The sequence below is a fragment of the Xenopus tropicalis genome, chromosome 1 (genome assembly GCF_000004195.4).
Source record: "Xenopus tropicalis strain Nigerian chromosome 1, UCB_Xtro_10.0, whole genome shotgun sequence".
In the NCBI taxonomy this organism is placed as follows: Eukaryota; Metazoa; Chordata; class Amphibia; order Anura; family Pipidae; genus Xenopus; species Xenopus tropicalis.
The window spans coordinates 129,796,716-129,817,663 of NC_030677.2; the positions used below are offsets into that span (position 1 = coordinate 129,796,716).

The window sequence follows — 20,948 nt, forward strand, 5'->3', positions numbered from 1 at the left end:
CGTCCTATAAATTATATCCTTATAAACAGTGCTTAGTGAAGTCATCAGTTATAATCTGTGCTTAGTGATGTAATTTCTTATGTCACATGACTCACTAGAACTTATAGTTACATAGGGTTGAAAAAAGACCAGAGTCCATCAAGTTCATCCCTTTCAAGTAAACCCAGCACACACAAACCTATACTGATCTGTCTATACAGTCACATACATAAACCATATATACCAACATCAATACTAACTGTAGATTTTAGTATCACAATAGCCTTGGATACTATGCTTGTTCAAGAACTCCTCCAAGCCCCTCTTATGGGCATTAACAGAATCTGCCATTACAACATCCCTAAGAAGGGCATTCCCCAACCTCACTGCCCTCACCGTGAAAAACCACTTACGCTGCTGCAAATAAAAGTTCTGTTCCTCTAATCTAAAGGGGTGGCCTCTGGTGCGCTGATCATTTTTATGGGGAAAAAGAACATCTGCCTATAATCTCCTCTTATGTACAGAGTAATCATGTCCCCTCACAAGCACCTTTTTTCCAGAGAAAACAACCCCAACCTCGACAGTCTAACCTCTTGTTTAAATCTTTCATCCCCTTTACCAGTTTAGTTGCATGTCTCTGCACTCTCTTCAGTTCATTAATATCCTTCTTAAGGACTGGAGCACAAAAATGCACTGCATACTCAAGGCGAGGCCTTACCAGAAACCTATAAAGAGGCAATATGTTTTCATCCCTTAAGTCAATGCCCTTTTTTATACAAGACAGCAGTTTACTTGCTTTAGTAGCCATAGAATGACATTGCCTGGAATTAGACAACTTGTTATCTACAAAAAAAACCCAGACCCTTCTCAATTAAGGATACCCCCAACACACTAGCATTTAGGTATTTAACTTGCGTTTATATTATATCTACGAAAGTGCATAACTTTGCTCTTGTCAAAGCTGAACCTCATTTTCCATTTTTCCAGTTTTGTCAAATCACTCTGCAAACTGCCAACATCCTGCATGGAACTTACTTTTGCACAATTTAGTATCAGCAAAGATAGAAAAGGTACTCTCTATGCCCACCTCCAGGTCATTAATAAACAAGTTAAAAAGCAAAGGACCAAGGACTGACCCCTGTGGTACTCCACTAACAACACTGACCCAATTAGAAAATGTTCCATTTACTACCGCTCTTTGTAATCTATCCTTCAGCCAGTTCTCTATCCAAGTACAAATGTTCTAGGCCAGGGGTGGGCAAACTACGGCCCGTGGGCCACATCCGGCCCCTTGGCCTTTTTAATCCGGCCCGCCGACGATGCCAAGTCTCATCACGCGAGACTTGGTGTCATTGGCGGGCCGGAATTAAACAGACTAAGGGGGCGTAACGCTGGCCTGGCCCTGGCCCGGTCTGGCCCGGGGTTAAGTAAATGTGGCCCGTGAGCCAAAAAGTTTGCCCACCCCTGTTCTAGGCCAATATTCCTCAATTTTATCATTAACTTTCTGTGAGGTACTGTATCAAATGCTTTAGCAAAGTCCAAGTAATGGCATCGACAGAAATTCCAGCACTGAGGTTCCTGCTCACCTCCTCATTAAAGGCAACTAGATTAGGCAAGATCTGTTGTGCATAAAACCATGCTGGCACAAACTTTTAGTATTGTGGTTTGTAATGTATTCAAGTATGTACTCCTTCCAAAAGCTTTTCTACTACTGATGGCAGACTAACAGGCCTATAGTTAGTATTTATTATTATTATTATAACTTGTGTATTATAATAAATAATGTATCCCCTGTTGTAAAATATGAGGATATTATGTCACCTCGGAGTTCCTTGACCTGTATAAAAGCACTTGGCCTTCAGCCTCATACTTTTATATGGTAATGGAATTACTATGTGACTTATAATATCCTTATATTTTACATTAGATGGTACATTTTCACTATCTATAATTGTGGTGCACTTCACTTTTTTGAAGATAAGTATTAAAAAATTGTATAAGCAAAATTTGTGCAATGCAGATTTTTGTTTTTCTTAATGAAAAACTTACAACCATTTTATTGGTTGAATAGTTCTTAGGACAGGTTTCTCTTATTTCTTCTAATTATGCCATCAATTTTTATATTATCAAGCTTTATAGGAAGAATTAGTGGTTCAGACAAGGACCATTCATCATGCCTGTACAGAATGCTATGGTAGGATGTCGACTGAAATATATTCCGTAGAATATATATTTTGGTTAGAAAAAGTCACTCTATCTTACATGACTAATACACTTACATGATATTAAGTTAATTAATATACAAAATAAAATACATATCTGTATTATTAATGACAGAACACAAATCTGCCTTTGCTTTGAGCTTACTCTGTTTCAGTGTCTTGCCCTTTTGACAGACTAATGTGACCACTATACCTTCAATTCTGAATTGTGCTTAGTATAGGGAAATCTATTTTTGTTAATAAAGATATCATAGTTTAATTTTTTGGCAGGCTAATTAATCCATTTTTTTTTATAGAAATCCTTTTTCTGGCCCTGTTCCATTTTCAGTTCCCCCAGTAATGGCAGATCATGTCTTTGGGGATCAGTAATGATAATGATGCTCATTACTAAAGCTGGCCATACACCTAAATATCGAGTTGTTTGGCAAGATTGCAAAATAAGCAAACCTTTGCCCCATTTAAATACCTACATGCTGGGCCAAATCCCCTAGGTCAGTAATCGGATCATAACAGATCCTGTAAGGGCCGTGGCGACTAATGTCGGCGAGACTAGTGGCGAGAATGTAAATCGCCGGTGGGATCACATATGCGGTGCCGAAATCACAGACGTTTCCTCTCAACGCAATTTCGGTGATTTCGGCACCGCGTATGCGATCCAACCGGAGATTTACATTCTCACCGGTGGGATGGCATTTCGGGGAGTTTAGTCGCCCGCGACAAAGGAGATTTGTTGTGGGCGACTAATCTCCCCGTCTGCCACGGCCCTAACAGGTCTATCAGGAGAGGACCACATTAACCCATTTAAACCAATCAGTGGTTACCTTTGTTCAGCAAGCGCAAATAAAACATAGCAAGCATCTGATTGTCTGCCATGGGTAACTGCCAAGGTGCAGATTTGCCCAGTGATAGTAAAAAAGCCCCAGAGGCAACATTAGTTGTAGAACAATAGGAAGTTTATAGTAGCAGATAAGGATGGTTGTAGGGAGCCACACTGACACTGTCAGCTTGCGCAAAACTAAAATTGAGTAGAGCTAATAACAGCTTTATTGATGCCAAGATTTATTCATCTCTTAATATTTTTATTAGACATATACAAAGTGACTTCTTCCATATTCATTTATCCCCTGTGGGTGTATACTAGATGTACTGTGTTCAGTTGTGTATAAAGGACTTTGTTTTCTATTTTTTTGCAGTTTAAAGCAACTGGAACAAGATAATCTTAATGTAGAGGAAGTTGAACAACAAGCAGAAAACAAGATCAAAAATATCAACGTACAAAAAGCAAAACTTGTAAAAGACCTTCTGCTTTTGATGAAGGTAACCAGTTGCATAATTGTATAAAATGAAGAAAAAAAAAAGCAGTGTACAGACCAGAATGGGTGGATACATGCCTCAAATACTATTGTTTATTCATATTCTGCAGCGATTTACAGAGATTGTACATCATTCTCATCAATCCCTGCCAAAGTGAAGGTTACAGTCTAAGGTCCCTGTAGCATTTGCACACACACTAGGGTCAGTTTTATTGAAAACTAGTTAACCTGCCTCTAGGTTGTTGGAGTGTGGTATGAAAAATAATTGCAGGAAATCCAGCAAGCACAAATCCTGTCTGGAATCAAACCTAGAACCCCAGTGCTGCAAGGCAGCTGTTTAACCATTGCAACACTGTGCTGCCTAGAGCTGGCCATACACTATAAGATCCACTTGTTTGGCAAGGTCTTTCCCCTCCTATGCCCATCTAAGGTGCAATATCGGACTACATAGTTGCATAGGGTTGAAAAAATACCAGAGTCAATCAAGTTCAACTGTTCCAAGTAAACCCAGCACACACAAACCTATACTTAGCTATCAATACGCTCACATTTATAAACTATATATACCAACATTAATACTAACTGTAGACTAATTTAATAGTTGAACAACATTACCGAGCCAATCCAGTCTTCTTCAATCCAACGGGAACATTTTTAGCCAGATATCAGTTGGGTAGGCCCAATGGAGGGCATACATTGACAGATAAGCTGCCGAGTCGGTCCAAAGGGCTTGGACTGGCAACTTAAATCTGCTCATGTATGACCACCTTTAGTTTGCTGTTGGACAAGGGTATTCCTACTATTTGTTTATATGAAAACAAGTTTAACTCATTTTGTAATTTAATTACTGGTGTGCTTTAATTTAGACTACTGTTGCTTTATCAGTAATTCAAATATTTACACACAGCATTGTTTTACCAAAGCCACAATAACCTTTTCAACTTTTAAGCGCATCTCATACTTTACTCATGCCTGATATTGGCCAGAAATCTTTCTTAAGTGGATTTATTTTATTCCATAGAAATGTACATTACTAAGTATAGAAAAAGTGGAGTTGGCCTTGCAAAGCACTACTGTATCATCTGAGAAGAACAAAATTGAGTCAGATTACAAGAATGCCACATCACAGTTAAGAGAATTAAAGGTAAGTAATTGATATCAAACTTTGGCTTTTCCCATAGGGTACAATGGTATAAAATTTAGCTGAGCTTTATTCACTCTGCATAATGGGGAATATGGTACCATGTGATTATGTCATGTGACATGTTTAGTGCTTAAATGCCTGATGTAGTTGTTAGTCAGTGCTGGCTTGAAAAAGGCAGTGAATATCTCTGAAACATTGTTGCCTGCCTTGCATTTCTTACTGGAGGAATGAATTTTGTAATGTGGGTTTCATATGGAGGGATGGAATTTGATGGACTTTTTCACTCCAGGTAACTAATGAATCATTTTTTCTTTCTACCCCCCAACTGAACCATCAAGAACCAATTTGACGGTATTGATGCCAAGAAGTGTATGTTATTGGAAAACTGTAAAGGACTCTTGAAAAAAGCAAGGCAGGCTTGTAACCTGGGTCAGAATCAAGAAGTGCCCCAAGATTTTCAGACTGTAAGTATCTATACCAAAGTAACTAGTTTTGTGCAGGCTGGTGTGAAACCAGTGGACTCTGGCCTGTGCAACACTTTTTCAGCAGGTTGTGAGCCAAACTCTGCCCACAGCCCCACCCTTGTGATGAGCTGCGATTTTTCCTTCTTCTATTGGCCTTTACTGATTATATACTTGTGCTTGCCCCTCCCCTTCGAGTGACCTCAAAGACATCATGGGCGATTGTGGGTATAGGGTTTGGTGCAGGCTGGCTTTTTGTTTACTCATGCATTACTAATATGCACAAACATCTATTAACTGTTCAAATATGTTTTTTTTTTCCCTAGGCACCCTGCCTTATTATCATTGTAAAAATGTGCTAACAATTGAAAAGGGTACTTGTCTTGATATACCATTAAAACTGGGTGCAAGAGATGCACCAATTGTAAGGTATAGAAGGATTTTCTTAGAGACCTCTCTCTCTCTCAAATGAAGTACATTGGCTCCTGAGAGCTTGCAATATCTCCAGTTTGGTAATCTGGTTTCTGCTTCTTTTAACATATTTTCTGAACTGTGACTATGCCTTCTATGTGCTTTAGACCGCATTGCGATAAAAGGCTGCAAATAGAACATTTAACGGGGTGGTTTAATTTTTAGTATGTTATAGAAAGGCCAATTCTTAGGAACTGTTCAATTGGTTTTCATTACTGATGTATTTTTATAGTTTTTGTAATTATTTACCACCTTCTTCTAAATCTTTTAAGGTTCTAAATGGGGGTCACTGACCCCATCCGCCTATATTGCTCTGTGAGGCTATCATTTTATTGTTATTGTCATTTTTTTATTAGTTATCTTTCTGTTTGGGTCCTTCTATTCATATTCTAGTCTCTCATTCAAACTACTGCCTGGTTGCTAGGGTAATTTTGACCATAGCAACCATATAGCTGCTGAAATCCCAAACTGGAGAGATGCCGCCCAAAAAGCTAAATTGTAGTTCAAAAACTACAAATAATTAAAAATGAAGATCAATTGCAAATTGTTTCAAAATATCACCCTCTACATCATACTTAGTTAATTCAAGTGAGCAACTTCTTTGAAGATGAGTGAAGCATAAAGTTATTTCCTTAAATCAAAATTGGTTGGAATAGAAACTGTTATAACTTTTATGTAATTTGTTTAGTTCAGAATTAAGTTAGTGAATATGCTTGTGTGATTCTGGGCTTTTATTGAGATATGTTCAGTCAGGGTGCAGCCAGGGACCACTCACTGAGACTGACAAGGGGTTGTAGAGATGAGACCCCTTGGACAATGGTGTGTTGTATGATAGCAACGCTGTAAATCCTAGATATGTTATATGAGTGATTAAGCGGTGCATGACTGCTTTTGCTGGAGAAAGTGAAATAATGAGCCTTGTGTGTGTCTGACAGCTTATAGTGTGACACTGAGCTCTTAGGGAAAATGCTGGATGGGCAAACCCCCGTTGGAGTTCCAGCTCTACATAATAAGGTAATTGGGAGTAACTACTATGGGGAGTTCACAAAGGACAGGTTATGTACAGTTTATGGACTGAATTATCGTTAAGTCTTACGTATTACAGAAAATTGTGTAGTTATTTTTTTGTACATTAATCTTTTGTATATTTGGATGATATCACTAATGTTAGTGGGACTATGTTATTACTTGGTTGCAGAAAACTGGCACGCACTCTTTTGTCCACTATAAAACTTGTCTTTATTGTAGAGGTCTAAAACAAAAAAGTCCTGACGCGCTTGTATTCAAAAATACGCAATCATAGGCACCTATGATTACATATTTTTGAATATGAAATGCGTCAGGACTTATAAAAGACAAGTTTTATAGTGGACAAAGGAGTGCGTGCCAGTTTTCTGCAATTTGGTTCTAGGCTACACCCAAAGCTACGGGTTTGGGGTGCTGCACCCGAGCCACTATATTTCCTTGGTCAGTATAGTATTCCATTGATTTTGGCGAAGTTGTTTAAAGTATTGTTGGAGGTGGAGGGTCTGGGGTTTCTACACCTGGACCAGTCAAATTACTGGGAGAGCTACTGGTTTTAAAAAGTTTGGAATAAGTTCATGTGAAAGAGTTTCATGTGAAATACACCTGGCTATTATTAATTAATGGTAAGCCCTTAGAAAGACTTCCCTTTTGAGTATAAAAATTAAAAAACTGAGCCACTTAGTTTGAAAAATGTGTGTTCGTATAGATCTATGGTTTTACTTGTTTGAAAATATGTGACCCTGATTTCTGATATTTAGGTGTGTGTAGGGCTGTTTTCCCCATGATCGCAATCCCCAGGACTTCGTTAGGGATGTCACGGTCATAATTGATTACAGAAAAAGTTGGTTATGATATCATTATATATGTTTGTCATATATCACATTATGGACTGATGGCATAGGTGGAGATTTCAGTGCTGCTTGCTTCCTTTGATTAGAGTTTCTTGCCATGCCTACACTCTTGTCTGTATGTAAAAGATTAAATGCACTGTGTATCTGATCGCCAGTATTGTAGTAGTCTCCTAAAATCCTTCTAATGTCAGCTATTGTCTTTTTAGATGCTCTTAGGTGTCATTTTCTGCTAGATTTTTTTCCACGGCCTTTTTAAAGCACATTTTAGCATTAATAAATTAATAAATAACAACCCTGTTTTGTCACAAATCATAACCCAATAGAAAAAAGAAGAAAAAATATTATGTTTATACAGGTATGGAAGCTATTATCTGTATTTATGCAGCTTAGTTACAATCGAGAACAAGGTACTGTTCATTATTACAGAGGAAAAGGGAATCATTTATAAAAATTTGAATTATTTGATTAAAATGGAATCAATGGGAGATGGCCTTCCCATAATTTTGAAGCTTGCTGGATGTGTTTCTGCATAAGGAATTCCATACCTATACTAAAACAGGCTAACGTTTGTTTCTTTATCTTTGTATGCAAGCCACTAATAACCTTATTCAGAATGCTTGGGACCTAGGGTGTTCCAGATAAGGGTTTTTTTTTTCCATAATTTGGATCTCCATACCTTAAGTCTGCTAAAAATCATTTAAACATCAAATAAACCCAATAGGATTGTGTTGCCTCCAATAAGGATTAATTATATCTTAGGATCAAGTACAGGGTACTGTTTTATTATTACAGAGAAAAGGAAAATCTTTTTTTAAAAATAAGAATTATTTGATTAAAATGGAGTCTCTGGGAGATGGCCTTCTTGTATTTAAGAGCTTTTTTGATTACTGATTCCATACCTGCACTCTTATGGCACCAAGACAACACCCAAATATTTTAGGGTTCCTACTACTTCTGAAATGAGCAGTACTCGGCATGCACATCTGTATCATATGGTACAGGTCCCTTACCTGCTTGGGACCTGGCCTTTTTCAGACGGGATCTTTCTGTAATATGGATTTCCATACCTTAAGTGTACTAAAAAAAAAAAATCATATAAACATTCATTAAACCCAATGGGTTTGTTTTGCCTCCAATTATATCTTATTTGGGTTCAAGTACATGGTACTGTTTTATTATTGCAGAGAAAAAAGGAAATCATTTTTAAAAATTCTAATTATTTATTTATAATAGAGTCTGTGGGATATGGCTTTCCCATAATTGGGAACTTTCTGAATAACAGGTTTCCAGGTAAACTGATCCCATACCTGTAATTCCATACTTTGTATTGATACTTTGCAGTTATTTTTGAACAGTATTAAAGTCCTTAATAGATTCCCCCCTCCCCCATTTTTGTTTAGTCTATGCAAAAAGAATATAGTTTTAGAAATGCTGTGTTATTTGTTCTGGGTAATCAACTTCTATCCTTTCTTCTGCAGACTTCCAGATTGGAATACTCACATTTATTAGAAATTCTTGATCGAATTATGAATAATGATGGCAGTAAGGTATTTTCCAGTTGTTACCAGCAGTATACTGTTTCACTGGGAACAAAACAATTGTTTACCTTTAAACTATCTTAAAGTATGACATAGACTTTAATATTCTGAGACAATTTGCAATTGATTTTTATGTTTTGTGGTTTTTCAGTTATTTGGCTTTTTGTTCAGCAGCTCTTCAGTTTGGATTTTCAGCAAGGTCTTGTTTACCTTAGCAATAAGGTTGAATAAAAGATTAGAATATGAATAGGAGAGGGACTGAATATAAAGATAAGGAATAACAAGTAATAATATTAATAAAATTGTAAGCTGAGCAATAGCTTTTTTTTGTCTGCCGGGGTCAGTAACCCCCATTTGAAAGCTGGAAATATGTACAAGTAATTAAAAACCTATAAAAAAAAATGAAGGCCAGTTGGAAAGTTGCTACGAATAAGTAATTCTATAACATACTAAAGTTTAGCTTAAAGGTGAACTATCCCTTTAAATGTCTTGCCTGCATTTAAATCAAATTAACAAGATCCATTATTTTTTAAGGGCTTATAAAAAAAACCTATTTCAGCAAAATCCAGTTACATTTGCTGGAATGAATGCCACTATAAAAGGCGGGCAAAAACACAGTGTACATATTGTTGATGGTTGGCAGAATTCATATTTTACATCAGTGATATTTTTATCCCTCTCCCTTGCCCAAGTGTCTGCCATTACCACTTTGACTTCATGATCTACTCCCCCACATTATATGTGGCTGTATTACAGAGCCATGCGATTAGTGTGGATCAGAACCTGGGACAATTATAACTGCATTTTTGGGGGACCATTTTCAAAATATAGAGATTATATTTAAAGGCATAATAAAATACCCAACCTTTCATTATTATATTTACACTGTTTATGCATGCTTTTAGTTCTGTGAGGTCCTCTGGCATTTAGGCTTTATACTATTTCAAATATTGGTATCTGCTGCTTTTTGTGAGAATGAAGACATGTTTATACCTACTGGACTACCTCATTCAAGCACAGCGTTTACACTTTTTTTCAAAATATAAATGAATCACTTTTTCCAGCACCGCACGCCTCAGCTAAGCAGTGCACATTAGTTAGGTAGATGAATTATTAATGGGAAGGGGCCCTTGAATATTGTCTGGTATACTCTGTGCCTAGTGGAACCTCTTACACAACTGGATCTTGGATGACAGGGAACACTGGATGGGGGGAAAAGATGACTTGTAATTTAATTTAGTTGGTTTGCAGGTGAGCAAATGCATTGTATCAGATGTATAATGGGGTGTACAGTAGAACCCTGCTTTTACATACCCAGAAATTAAGTTTTCTGGAAAATTGTGCTTTTTATTCATGGTCTGGCACAGGTGATGTTCTTTTCTTTCTGCATTTTACAATGCATGTGCAGAATAGTCAAATTTTGCCATTTGAGTTGTTAAAGTTTAACTTTTGCCAATTCTTCATATAACCTTAAAGAAACATTAACACCAAAAAAAGAAAGTGTATATAAGTAATAGAATGTACTGTTGCCCTGCACTGGTGCAACTGGTGAGTTTATATAAATATACTGCTGTGTAGCCACCGGGGCAGCCATACAAAGGAGAAAAGGCACAGGATACATAGCAGATAACAGATAAAACTCCTTTATATTCTACAGAGTTATGTTGTTATATAGTTTTTGTACCACGGCGATCGTCGTTCAGTTGATAGGACAGGTTAGAACATTTCAGTCTGATAACGATAACATTTGTGCATCTATTGTGTATCTGACAATATCCTTGGGGGACCTACAATGCATTTCCAGGAAGCCACTTTCGTACAACTAGGGGCAGATTTATCAAAATGTGAGTTTAGAGCTTAATACATAAAAACTCACCACTTGGTAAATACACTTCTAAAAATCCCATAGGAATGGGTGAGTTTTTATGTATTAAGTTCTAAACTCACATTTTGATAAATCTGCCAACTATTTTTATGTTCAGAACATACTCCAATTTGTCTGAATGTTAGTATTAGATCATTGTACTTACGTAAGTGTATTAAAAGCTGAACATGTGTGGCCACCTTTAGCAGCAGAGAAGTGCACTGTCTGCTGTGTTTGTAGAGTTGACCTGGTGATTTGAGTTATGCACATTATCCTACTAAGGGAATTTGTTAGTAAAATCTTATATCTGTTTAGTGGCTCTCACTTGTGGTCTTACATTGGTGTGAAACCCTTGCTTTTTTTAGTTATCTTGGATCGGCCTGTGTGTCCTGATGATTGACACTATTAGATATGTAGGGTAAAATTAAAGAAACATTAATACCAAAAAATTAAAGTGTAATAATTAAAATATCATGTGCTGCTGCCCTGCAGTGGTACAACTGGTGTGTTTGCTGTATAGCCACAGGGGCAGCCATTCAAAGCAGAAAAGGCACAGGCACATAGCAGATAACCACTGTAGAGCACAATAGTGTTATATCTATTATCTGCTATGTAACCTGTGCCTTTTTCCAGCTTGAATGGCTGCCCCCCATGACTACACAGCAGCTTATTTATATAAACTATAGTAGTGTGACTGTAGCAAACACACCAGTTTTATCAGTGCAGGGCAACAGTACGTTATATTTCTCTGTTTTGTCTGTGGGACACAGGGACCATGGGGTATAGCATCCACCACTAGGAGGCAGGACACTGTAAGAAAAACTCCTCCCTCCTATGCTATACCCCTTGCCTGTCTGTCTAAGGCTCAGTTTTTTTTTTCAGTGTCCTCAAGGAGACAGGATCACCTCTCACATTAGTGACATGATTACTTCGGCCAGTAACTTACTGGCACCAGGGGCTGACCCAGAGCACTCAAATAAAGAGTGACTCTTGTGTGGCTTCCCCCTACGTGGGATTGCGGTGCAGGGGCTCATGAGACTCTTGGAGCAAGCCATACAGCAAATCCCCATTCCTACCTAAGGAACAATCCGCTGTCCTGCACACGCGCGCTGACTGCTTGATATAGCAGACACACTCAGCGCTCCTGAACGGTGAGTTACACCAAGCCCTCAATCCCTATCAGGCCTGCCTCCCCCCGACTCATTCGGCAAAACTCTAACAACCGCGCCAAGGCGCGCACACACGGGGGCGGTACCTTCACACGGCACTTCCGCGTAGCAGCGCTTCCGCTTCCGCAGCTCACTTCGCGCCAAGCTGCGCATATAGTTAGACAAGGCGCGCACTCTCCTCTTCACACGGAGCGATCCCAACGGGAGCGCCATTCTACACGGCACACACAGGCAGAACTGGTGATCAGCGCTACACGCTGCAGGGACACCAGCTGAGCAGAAACTTCTGGGAGGCAGGACCTGGTAATCGCAGCACTTGCTGCACGGGATAGGGAGGTGTTGGGAGTTATTGTTCATATTGCTGTACATACTGTGCTTGTATTTCACTCTCCATTGTTTTAATAACAACATGGATGAGGGCAATTCAGAAGGTCCCTTTTCCAGGGCTACCCATTCCAAGGTTAAATATTTAGCTTGCGCTAAATGCCGTAAACGCCTACCATCAGGCCGCAAAGAGCCCTTATGCTCCTCTTGCACCAGCCAACCTGCTGAGGCACCTCCACAGGCACCAGAACCTGCTACCACTACTATAGCCGCACAAGAGGGGGGCCCCCCTCCTATGGCTGTTGCTGATGCTTCCACTCAGCCACCCATTCCCAACCAGGACCCTCCTGCATGGGCCCTACAGCTATCCACCGGCATACCCAAGTTAGCGGCATGCCTTGACAAATTATTAGACAAATTAGACCAGGGTTCAGGGGACCCCCGCTCAAAGACCAATAAAAGACCTGCCCCCCTACCAATGGAGGAGGATAGTGAAGAAGAGTCACTATCTGTCTCTCAGGCCTGGGAAGAGCGATCCCTCAGCGAGGGGGAAATCTCCTCGGACCAGGCGGAAGGAGGGGATGACCTCAACAAATCATCCTCAGAGGCTCTCGATAGCCTTATCTCTGCCGTATTTCGTTGCCTTGACCTTAAGGAACAGGAATCTTCCTCCGATTCCTCGCTCTCCCTCTTTAAAAGGCAAAAGAAATCTGCCTTAACCTTCCCCTCACACCAACAACTAGATAATCTTATACAATCCGAATGGGAACATCCGGATAAGAAGTTTCAGGCCAACCGCCGTTTTCAGCGTCTGTATCCCTTCCCACAGGAAGTACTGGACAAGTGGTCTTCTCCACCCTCTGTCGACGCACCAGTCTCTCGCTTGTCGAAACACACAGCACTACCAGTTCCTGACGCCTCGTCCTTTAAGGACTCAATGGATAAGAAAATGGAAGGCTTTCTGAGAGCCATCTTCGCGGCGTCAGGAGAGTCCTTACGGCCAGTCTTAGCATCAGCCTGGGTTAGTAGGGCTGTCCAATCATGGTCATCTTCTATGATAGAAGGGATCAATTCTGGCATGCACAGACAGGATCTCCTCAACTTAGCCCTACAAATCAAGGAAGCCAATGATTACATTTGCGAGGCCTCTCTTGATTCCGCTCAAGTAATTAGCCGCACGTCGGCCCTCTCCGTGGCAGCTCGCCGCACCTTGTGGCTAAAACTTTGGTCGGCAGACCTATCCTCAAAAAAGTCCCTCACCACTCTCCCTTTCAAAGGAAAACTTCTCTTTGGTCCTGAACTAGACAAAATTATCAGTCAGGCCACAGGCGGGAAGAGTACACTCCTTCCCCAACCTAGGGCCCGCACGTCCTTCCGACGTGGCCGCTTTTTTCGTTCCCCCAAGACATCCAAAGCCTCTACTTCCAGCAGAGACTTCGCTCCGCAAAACTCAGGTCCCAAATACCGTCACCAGAACCGTTTCAAAACCAACTGGCAGAACCGACGCACCCAATCCAAGCCATCCGACAAACCCACATCCACATGACTACATTCCGCAGCCATGCCCCACTCATCCCGTGGGCGGTCGACTGCATCTTTTCAGGGAGGCCTGGTTTCAACTCTCCACAGACCCGTGGATACGAGAAATCGTGTCCTCAGGCTACCACCTAGAGTTCGAAAACATCCCTCCGACCCGATTCTTTATGTCTCGAGTCCCTCAAGGGACCTCCAAACAAAACGCCTTCCTCACTCTTGTGAAACACATGCTCTCCGAACAAGTCGTTACACCGGTCCCTCCCGGGCAAAGGTTCCGGGGGTTTTACTCAAACCTCTTTATCGTTCCCAAGAAGGACGGGTCCTTCCGCCCAGTACTGGATCTGAAGCAACTCAATACTTTCATTCGCTTCACCCGGTTCAAGATGGAGTCACTACGGTCAGTCATTGCGGCCATGAACCCGCAGGAGTACATGACAGCAGTAGACATCAAAGATGCGTACTTACACATTCCCATCTTCCCACCGCATCAGAAATTCTTACGCTTTGCCTTCAAGGGGCAACATTACCAGTTTCAGGCCCTACCGTTCGGCCTGACTACAGCACCACGCATCTTCACCAAGGTGATGGCGGTGGCAACAGCGGACCTGCGGAAACAAGCTATATCAGTAACACCTTACCTAGACGACATCCTTATCAAGGCGCCCTCGTACGCAAAGGCACAGCTCAGTCGAGACACTGTGTTGCGCACCCTCGAGCAGCTCGGCTGGACCATAAACTATTCCAAGTCCACCCTTACTCCCAGTCAGAGAATAACATTCCTGGGACTAACCTTCGACACAAAAATCCAAAGAGTGTTTCTACCACCAGACAAGATCTCCAAGATCCAATCGCTGGTAAGAAACCTTCTGACCACACCACAACCGTCTGTCAGATTCGCCATGAGGACCTTGGGGTCAATGGTCGCCTCCATAGAGGCAGTTCCGTTCTCACAATTCCACCTCAGGGAACTCCAATGGAATATTCTGGATCAGTGGACACGCACGTCCCTGACACAGCCCATTCTCCTACACTCCAGAACCAAATCATCGCTTCGCTGGTGGCTCCACCAGACACATCTTTCAGTGGGCAAGTCCCTGAAGGATCCCCACTGGATAGTACTGACTACAGATGCCAGCCTCCAGGGGTGGGGTGCAGTTCTCCTAACACAGACAGCACAAGGACTCTGGTCTCCCCAGGAGACACAACTTCCAATAAACATCCTAGAGCTCCGAGCAGTTCGTCGGGCACTTCTCCACTGGCAAAACCAGCTCTCTGGACTGGCAATCCGAGTACAGTCCGACAACGCTACCACGGTAGCATACCTGAACCATCAGGGAGGCACCAGAAGCCGCGCAGCACTCAAGGAGGCGGGCCTCATACTATCCTGGGCCGAAGCCCACAACGTCACACTATCGGCGGTATACATTCCGGGACTAGACAACTGGCAGGCCGACTACCTCAGCCGCCAGACACTCGACCCAGGAGAGTGGTCCCTAAAACAATCAGTATTCAGAGCATCACGCAAAGGTGGGGATATCCACAAGTGGACCTCATGGCGTCCAGGCACAACCGCAAGGTGGAGACCTTCATGGCACGCTGCAGGGACCCACTGGCCATGGCAGCAGACGCCATGACAACACCCTGGGACTTCCCTCTATCCTACGTGTTCCCCCCACTTCCACTGCTGCCCAGGGTCATAAAAAAGATCAAAAGGGAACACTGCAGAGTGATACTCATAGCCCCACACTGGCCCAGAAGGGCCTGGTTCTCAGACCTAGTCAACCTGAGTTGGGCAGAGCCGTGGCCCCTGCCGCTAACGCAGGACCTTCTCTCTCAGGGACCCATTCACCATCCCAACCCGGGAGTACTACATTTGACGGCATGGCTACTGAATCCTTAATCCTTCGCCGTAAGGGGTTTTCCACCGAGGTCATCCACACCATGATCGCAGCACGGAAACCAGTTTCGGCACATAACTACCATAGGGTATGGAAACGCTACAAGGAGTGGTGCGATCAGGCACATCTCCATTGGGATCAATTCTCTCCGGTATATTTGCTCGAATTCCTACAAGCGGGTCTGGCTAAGGGCCTATCGCTCGCCTCACTCAAGTCTCAAGTCTCTGCACTCTCGGTGCTTTTCCAGACCAAAATAACAGAACTCGGCGACGTTCGCACATTCCTTCAGGGAGTAGCACACCTAGTGCCTCCCCACAGAGCACCGATTCCGGCATGGGACCTCAACCTGGTCCTTCGCGCATTACAGGAAGCACCGTTTGAACCCATGGCCACTGTTCCCCTGTTATGGCTGACATGGAAAACTATCTTCCTTATCGCGATCGCCTCAGCCAGGCGAGTATCTGAACTCAGTGCTCTATCCTGTGAAAGTCCATACCTGATCTTCCACAATGACAGGGCGGTTCTCCGTACCGTGCCTTCCTTCCTCCCCAAAGTGGTGACTGACTTCCACCTGAACCAGGAGATCACCCTCCCTACCTTCTGCCCACACCCCAGGAACCCTAAGGAGACAGCACTACACTCCTTAGATCCAGTAAGATCTCTAAAATTCTACCTTGCACGCACAAAGGACCTCCGTACTTCACAATCACTGTTCGTGCTTCCAACAGGGCCACACAAGGGCTCCCCTGCTTCCAAGGTCACAATATCCAGATGGATAAAAGAGGCCATTCGCAGAGCATACATAGCCAAAGGAAGGTCCTCCCCACTCCACGTGCGAGCACATTCTACTAGGGCAGTTAGCACTTCCTGGGCCTTCAGGAACCGTGCCTCCGCAGAGCAGCTGTGCAAAGCCGCCACCTGGGCGTCAATACATTCATTCACCAAATTCTACAAATTTGAGGTCTTTGCGACAGACAGCGCACAATTTGGAAGGAGGGTTCTACAGGCTGCAGTTGATCATATCTAAGCCTCGCTTCTTCCCTCCCTAATCATATGGGGGACAGCTTTGGTATGTCCCCATGGTCCCTGTGTCCCACAGACAAAACAGAGAAAAAGGGATTTTGTAAAACTTACCGTAAAATCCTTTTCTCTCTGAAGTCTGTGGGACACAGGGCCTCCCTCCCTGGAAGCGAACTTCTGAGTTTCCTGATTCTATTATCTGTATATAGTTCTTCAGTTGAGTTATTCACTGTTACCTCTCGTTGCTATACAAAACTGAGCCTTAGACAGACAGGCAAGGGGTATAGCATAGGAGGGAGGAGTTTTTCTTACAGTGTCCTGCCTCCTAGTGGTGGATGCTATACCCCATGGTCCCTGTGTCCCACAGACTTCAGAGAGAAAAGGATTTTACGGTAAGTTTTACAAAATCCCTTTTTCAATTACTTTAAAAAACAAAACTTTCATTTTTTGGTGTTACTGTTCCTTTAAGTGTTAACATTTCTTGACCTTTTCACATGTTCACGGCAACATACAAAAACTGTGCAGTTTAGTATTATCTCATGCAAACAATGTATTCTAATACATCACCACAGCAAAATAAAATTCACCCGGCCTGTGAAAAAAACCAAACATGTAGCCAACTTTTTGATCCAATATATAGAATTCTGTCAAACATGCTGCATATTTTAGAAAGGTTAGACAAATAGTTTTTTGTGAACAATCCAGAGCAAAAACAGAAAAATGCATTTGTTAATACACAAACATTTAACGTTTAGTGTGAAAGTCCAGAATAAAATTCAACCTAAACTTTTTTTTTTTTTTTGCAAATCAGGGATAAAATAGTTGCACTTGAGTAAAAATAGCCAGTGTTATTGGAGTGGGAAAAAAATGTATAATCACTATCACAACCTCCCCCACGTGTTTAATCTTTGGCTCAGCAGGTGACAAAATAATCCTTTTAATAACTTTAACTTTATTGACTAAAGGTCCCCATACACGCTGAGATCCGCTCACTTGGCGAGATCACCAAGCGAGTAGATCTGCACCCGATATTCCCACCTACGGGTGGGCGATATCGGGCAGCGTGTAGTTAAAAAAAAAAAAATAATCATATTGGCGGCAAGGGGTAGTCGGTTCCAACTGGACTTTCTAACCTGCCCGATCAATATCTGGCCAATTTCAGGCCAGATATTGGTCGGACAGGCCCCTCGTTTCTGCCCCTACACGGGCAGATAAGCTGCCGAATCGGTCCAAGGGACCGATATCGGCAGCTACAATCTGCCCGTGTATGGGGACCTTTACATTTAGGTACATGCTCTGTTGCTCTTATAAGGCTAATGCCACATGGAGCATATTCGCCCCGCTGCTGTACAATCCTCCTACCTTGTGCCTGCACCCGAAAGCATGGAATACGCTCTGGTGCAGGCACATGTAGCCGATATCCGCCAAAAAACACGAGACTTTGCAGTTTCGGAGGATATCTGCTACATGTGCCTGCACTCGAGCGTATTCCATGCTATTGGGTGCAGGCACAGGTAGGAAGATTTTTAAGCGTATGTAGCGTATTCTCAGCAAGGGGCTTGCCAAAAAAATCCTCCATGTGGCATTAGCCTTATTGTTTATTTTAGAGGACTGTCTATTATCTGCCTAGTATCTGGTTTCCATTATACCCCTCTCTTTGGTTCTGAAGTGCCTACTATTCCCTCATATTACTGATTTTCTTGACGTTTGCACTCTATTTGAATCCCTTCAGTCTTATCTGTGCTCAACATTTTCCATTAAAACAGACCTTACTTATGTAAACCACATTTCCAGTTATTTGTGCTGTTTTTCAAATTAGTTGGTGTGATCTCTGACACTGGATACGACCAGCCTCCCTTACAAATATTTATACAAATCGATTGTCATTTCTTAAAGGAAAGATGTATACATCCAGGTTTTTTGGAACATAAGGGGAACATAATCACATTTTGATGGGTTTTGCATCTATGCAGGTGTTCTATTTATTACTCAAACCCAAATCTAATGTCTTGTGCACACTCCTGCACCAACAGAATATTTAACTTTTTTTTTCTACTGTTTTGGAAGATCTGTTGCTGTTAAATCTCGGCATGCTAAACACTACTCATTTTTTAACATCACATTTACAAACGTTGCTTGATCCAGTTTATTTGGATTGAAAACTTGTATGGGATCTATTATCCAGAATGCTTGGGACCTGGGGTTATTCAGATAAGATCTTCCTGTAATTTAAATCACCATACCTTAGGGTGATGGTCCACAGGGAGACTAGTCACCCACATTTAAATCTCGGCTAACACATGCGACTAATCTCCCTAAAATACCTTCCCAACCGCAATAAAGTGAACCGCCAGTGGAAAGGCATGTGTGTTGCTTTGTTTTCTGAAGTCGCACAAAGTTTCCTCCTGCAAAACAATTGTATTTATTTGATTGTATTACAATTATTTGAATGTATTACAAATTACATGCAGCGCTACATATAATGTGTGTTTAAAGGGACATTATAACCCCTTTTTCAACATTGGTGCAATAAATTGGGCTTGTGCTAACATTTTTGCCTATTTTTATTATAAAATATGGTTTAATATAGTTTTTATTTCTTGCTCTAAACAGGACAAAATTTGAAACTTAAACTTGCCATACTTGTAACCATACACGTTACAAGTATGGCAAGTTGCCAATATCTGTCGCCTCATCTTCCGCCTTACATGCATTGGAATTCGTACAAAACTTTCATACAATAATATTAGTGCGTGTACAGCCACCCTCTTCCTATTTCCAATGAGAAAAGTCAGACACTCCAGCAGCCTATTGAGAAGTCTCTGTATAAGTAAACCCCTCCCCCCAACCACAGCATGTTCTTTTTAGATAAAGAGTAGCTCATTATACAGCGTCTGCTAGTTTGTTTGACTTTGCTCTTTGGGACCAGGAAGTAGAATGCAGCTTTTTTTTTTTTCATTTTCAAAGAACAGGAAATAACAAAAACCCATAGATATTTCTCTATAAAAAGTATGTTTAGCACAAGTCTTTATTTATTGAACAAATGCTGACAAACAATTCTGTCCCTTTAATTTTCATTTATATGCCCTTATAAAGGTAATAATTACTGTTTGCTTATGCATTTCAGGGCGATTAACCTGTTCTGTTACTTGCTTGGTTTACAGCTTCTAGTAATTAAATTCCATCTGTAATGTAACCCCCCCCCCCCCCATATTGGGGTTTTCCTCCTCTCTAATTCTAACTTGCAGATTTAAATTTAGCAACCTGGTCATATTTGTTATTTGTGTGTTCACACCATCCTTTGCTCTCTTTATAGATAACCGTTATCAACCTTTTTTTTTTTTTTCTTTCTTTCAACATATTTAATTCATACTTTTGTCTTTATTTTTAGGCCTTCCAAGCACTCCCCGATTCATTGGATGAGATAGATGCTATGCTAAATGAAGAAAGAACTAGGGCCTCATGCTTCACAGGCTTAACTGCTTCAGTAGGTTGCTTCTGTTTTTTTCTCACAGTACTTACCCTCCTACGCTGTTTTAGAGCTCTTGGTAATAATAAGCTAGACAGCAGGAACAATATGCTTGAAATGCCAGGATTTGAATCTATTAGAATTTTAAGTAGAGACTTTAAGAAAGAACAGAACATACTGTTCTGTCACCAAAAAATACTGTGTATTATTTGATTTAGTTTCTGAAATATTTACTGCTAAAAGACAAACCATTGAGCATAGTAGATAACTTATTATGACACTATAATGCTGTTTAATCATTTCACCTTAACTATATTATTTCAGGTTGTAGAAGATTACAACAAACGAACAAAAGAAATAAAAGAAGTGACTGCTGAACTTGACAGAAAAAAACTCGAGTTGGAGAATTACAGGCAAAATATCTCACAGGTACAGCTAAGTTTACATTATTTCTTTTTGTGAATCAGCAAAGTGAGAATTCAGAGCAGCTGTTAGAGTAAAGCACAACAGTTGGGCAAGGGAAGTTCTTCTACTACATATATAGAATCTGTTACTTGGAATGCTTGGGACCAGGGTATTTTCTGTGATTTTGATCACCACATAAATGTACTAAAATTAAAGGGAAACTATTGTGAAAATCAAAACTTTACCTTACAGAATTAA

At 41.3% G+C, this 20,948-nt stretch overlaps 1 protein-coding gene across 2 annotated transcripts in view; it reads left to right on the top strand.

Moving 5' to 3' along the window:
- Positions 1 to 20,948, top strand: part of smc5 (structural maintenance of chromosomes 5) — a 46,689-nt gene that overhangs the window by 17,676 nt on the left and 8,065 nt on the right. The window contains exons 16-21 of one of the 2 annotated variants that reach the window (XM_018089385.2): positions 3,395 to 3,518; positions 4,536 to 4,658; positions 4,997 to 5,122; positions 8,946 to 9,014; positions 20,208 to 20,303; positions 20,610 to 20,714. In XM_018089385.2, the coding sequence (XP_017944874.1) occupies positions 3,395 to 3,518; positions 4,536 to 4,658; positions 4,997 to 5,122; positions 8,946 to 9,014; positions 20,208 to 20,303; positions 20,610 to 20,714 (643 nt within the window). The remainder of the gene's footprint in view (positions 1 to 3,394; positions 3,519 to 4,535; positions 4,659 to 4,996; positions 5,123 to 8,945; positions 9,015 to 20,207; positions 20,304 to 20,609; positions 20,715 to 20,948) is intronic. The other variant, XM_004910772.4, reaches the window with a different exon arrangement.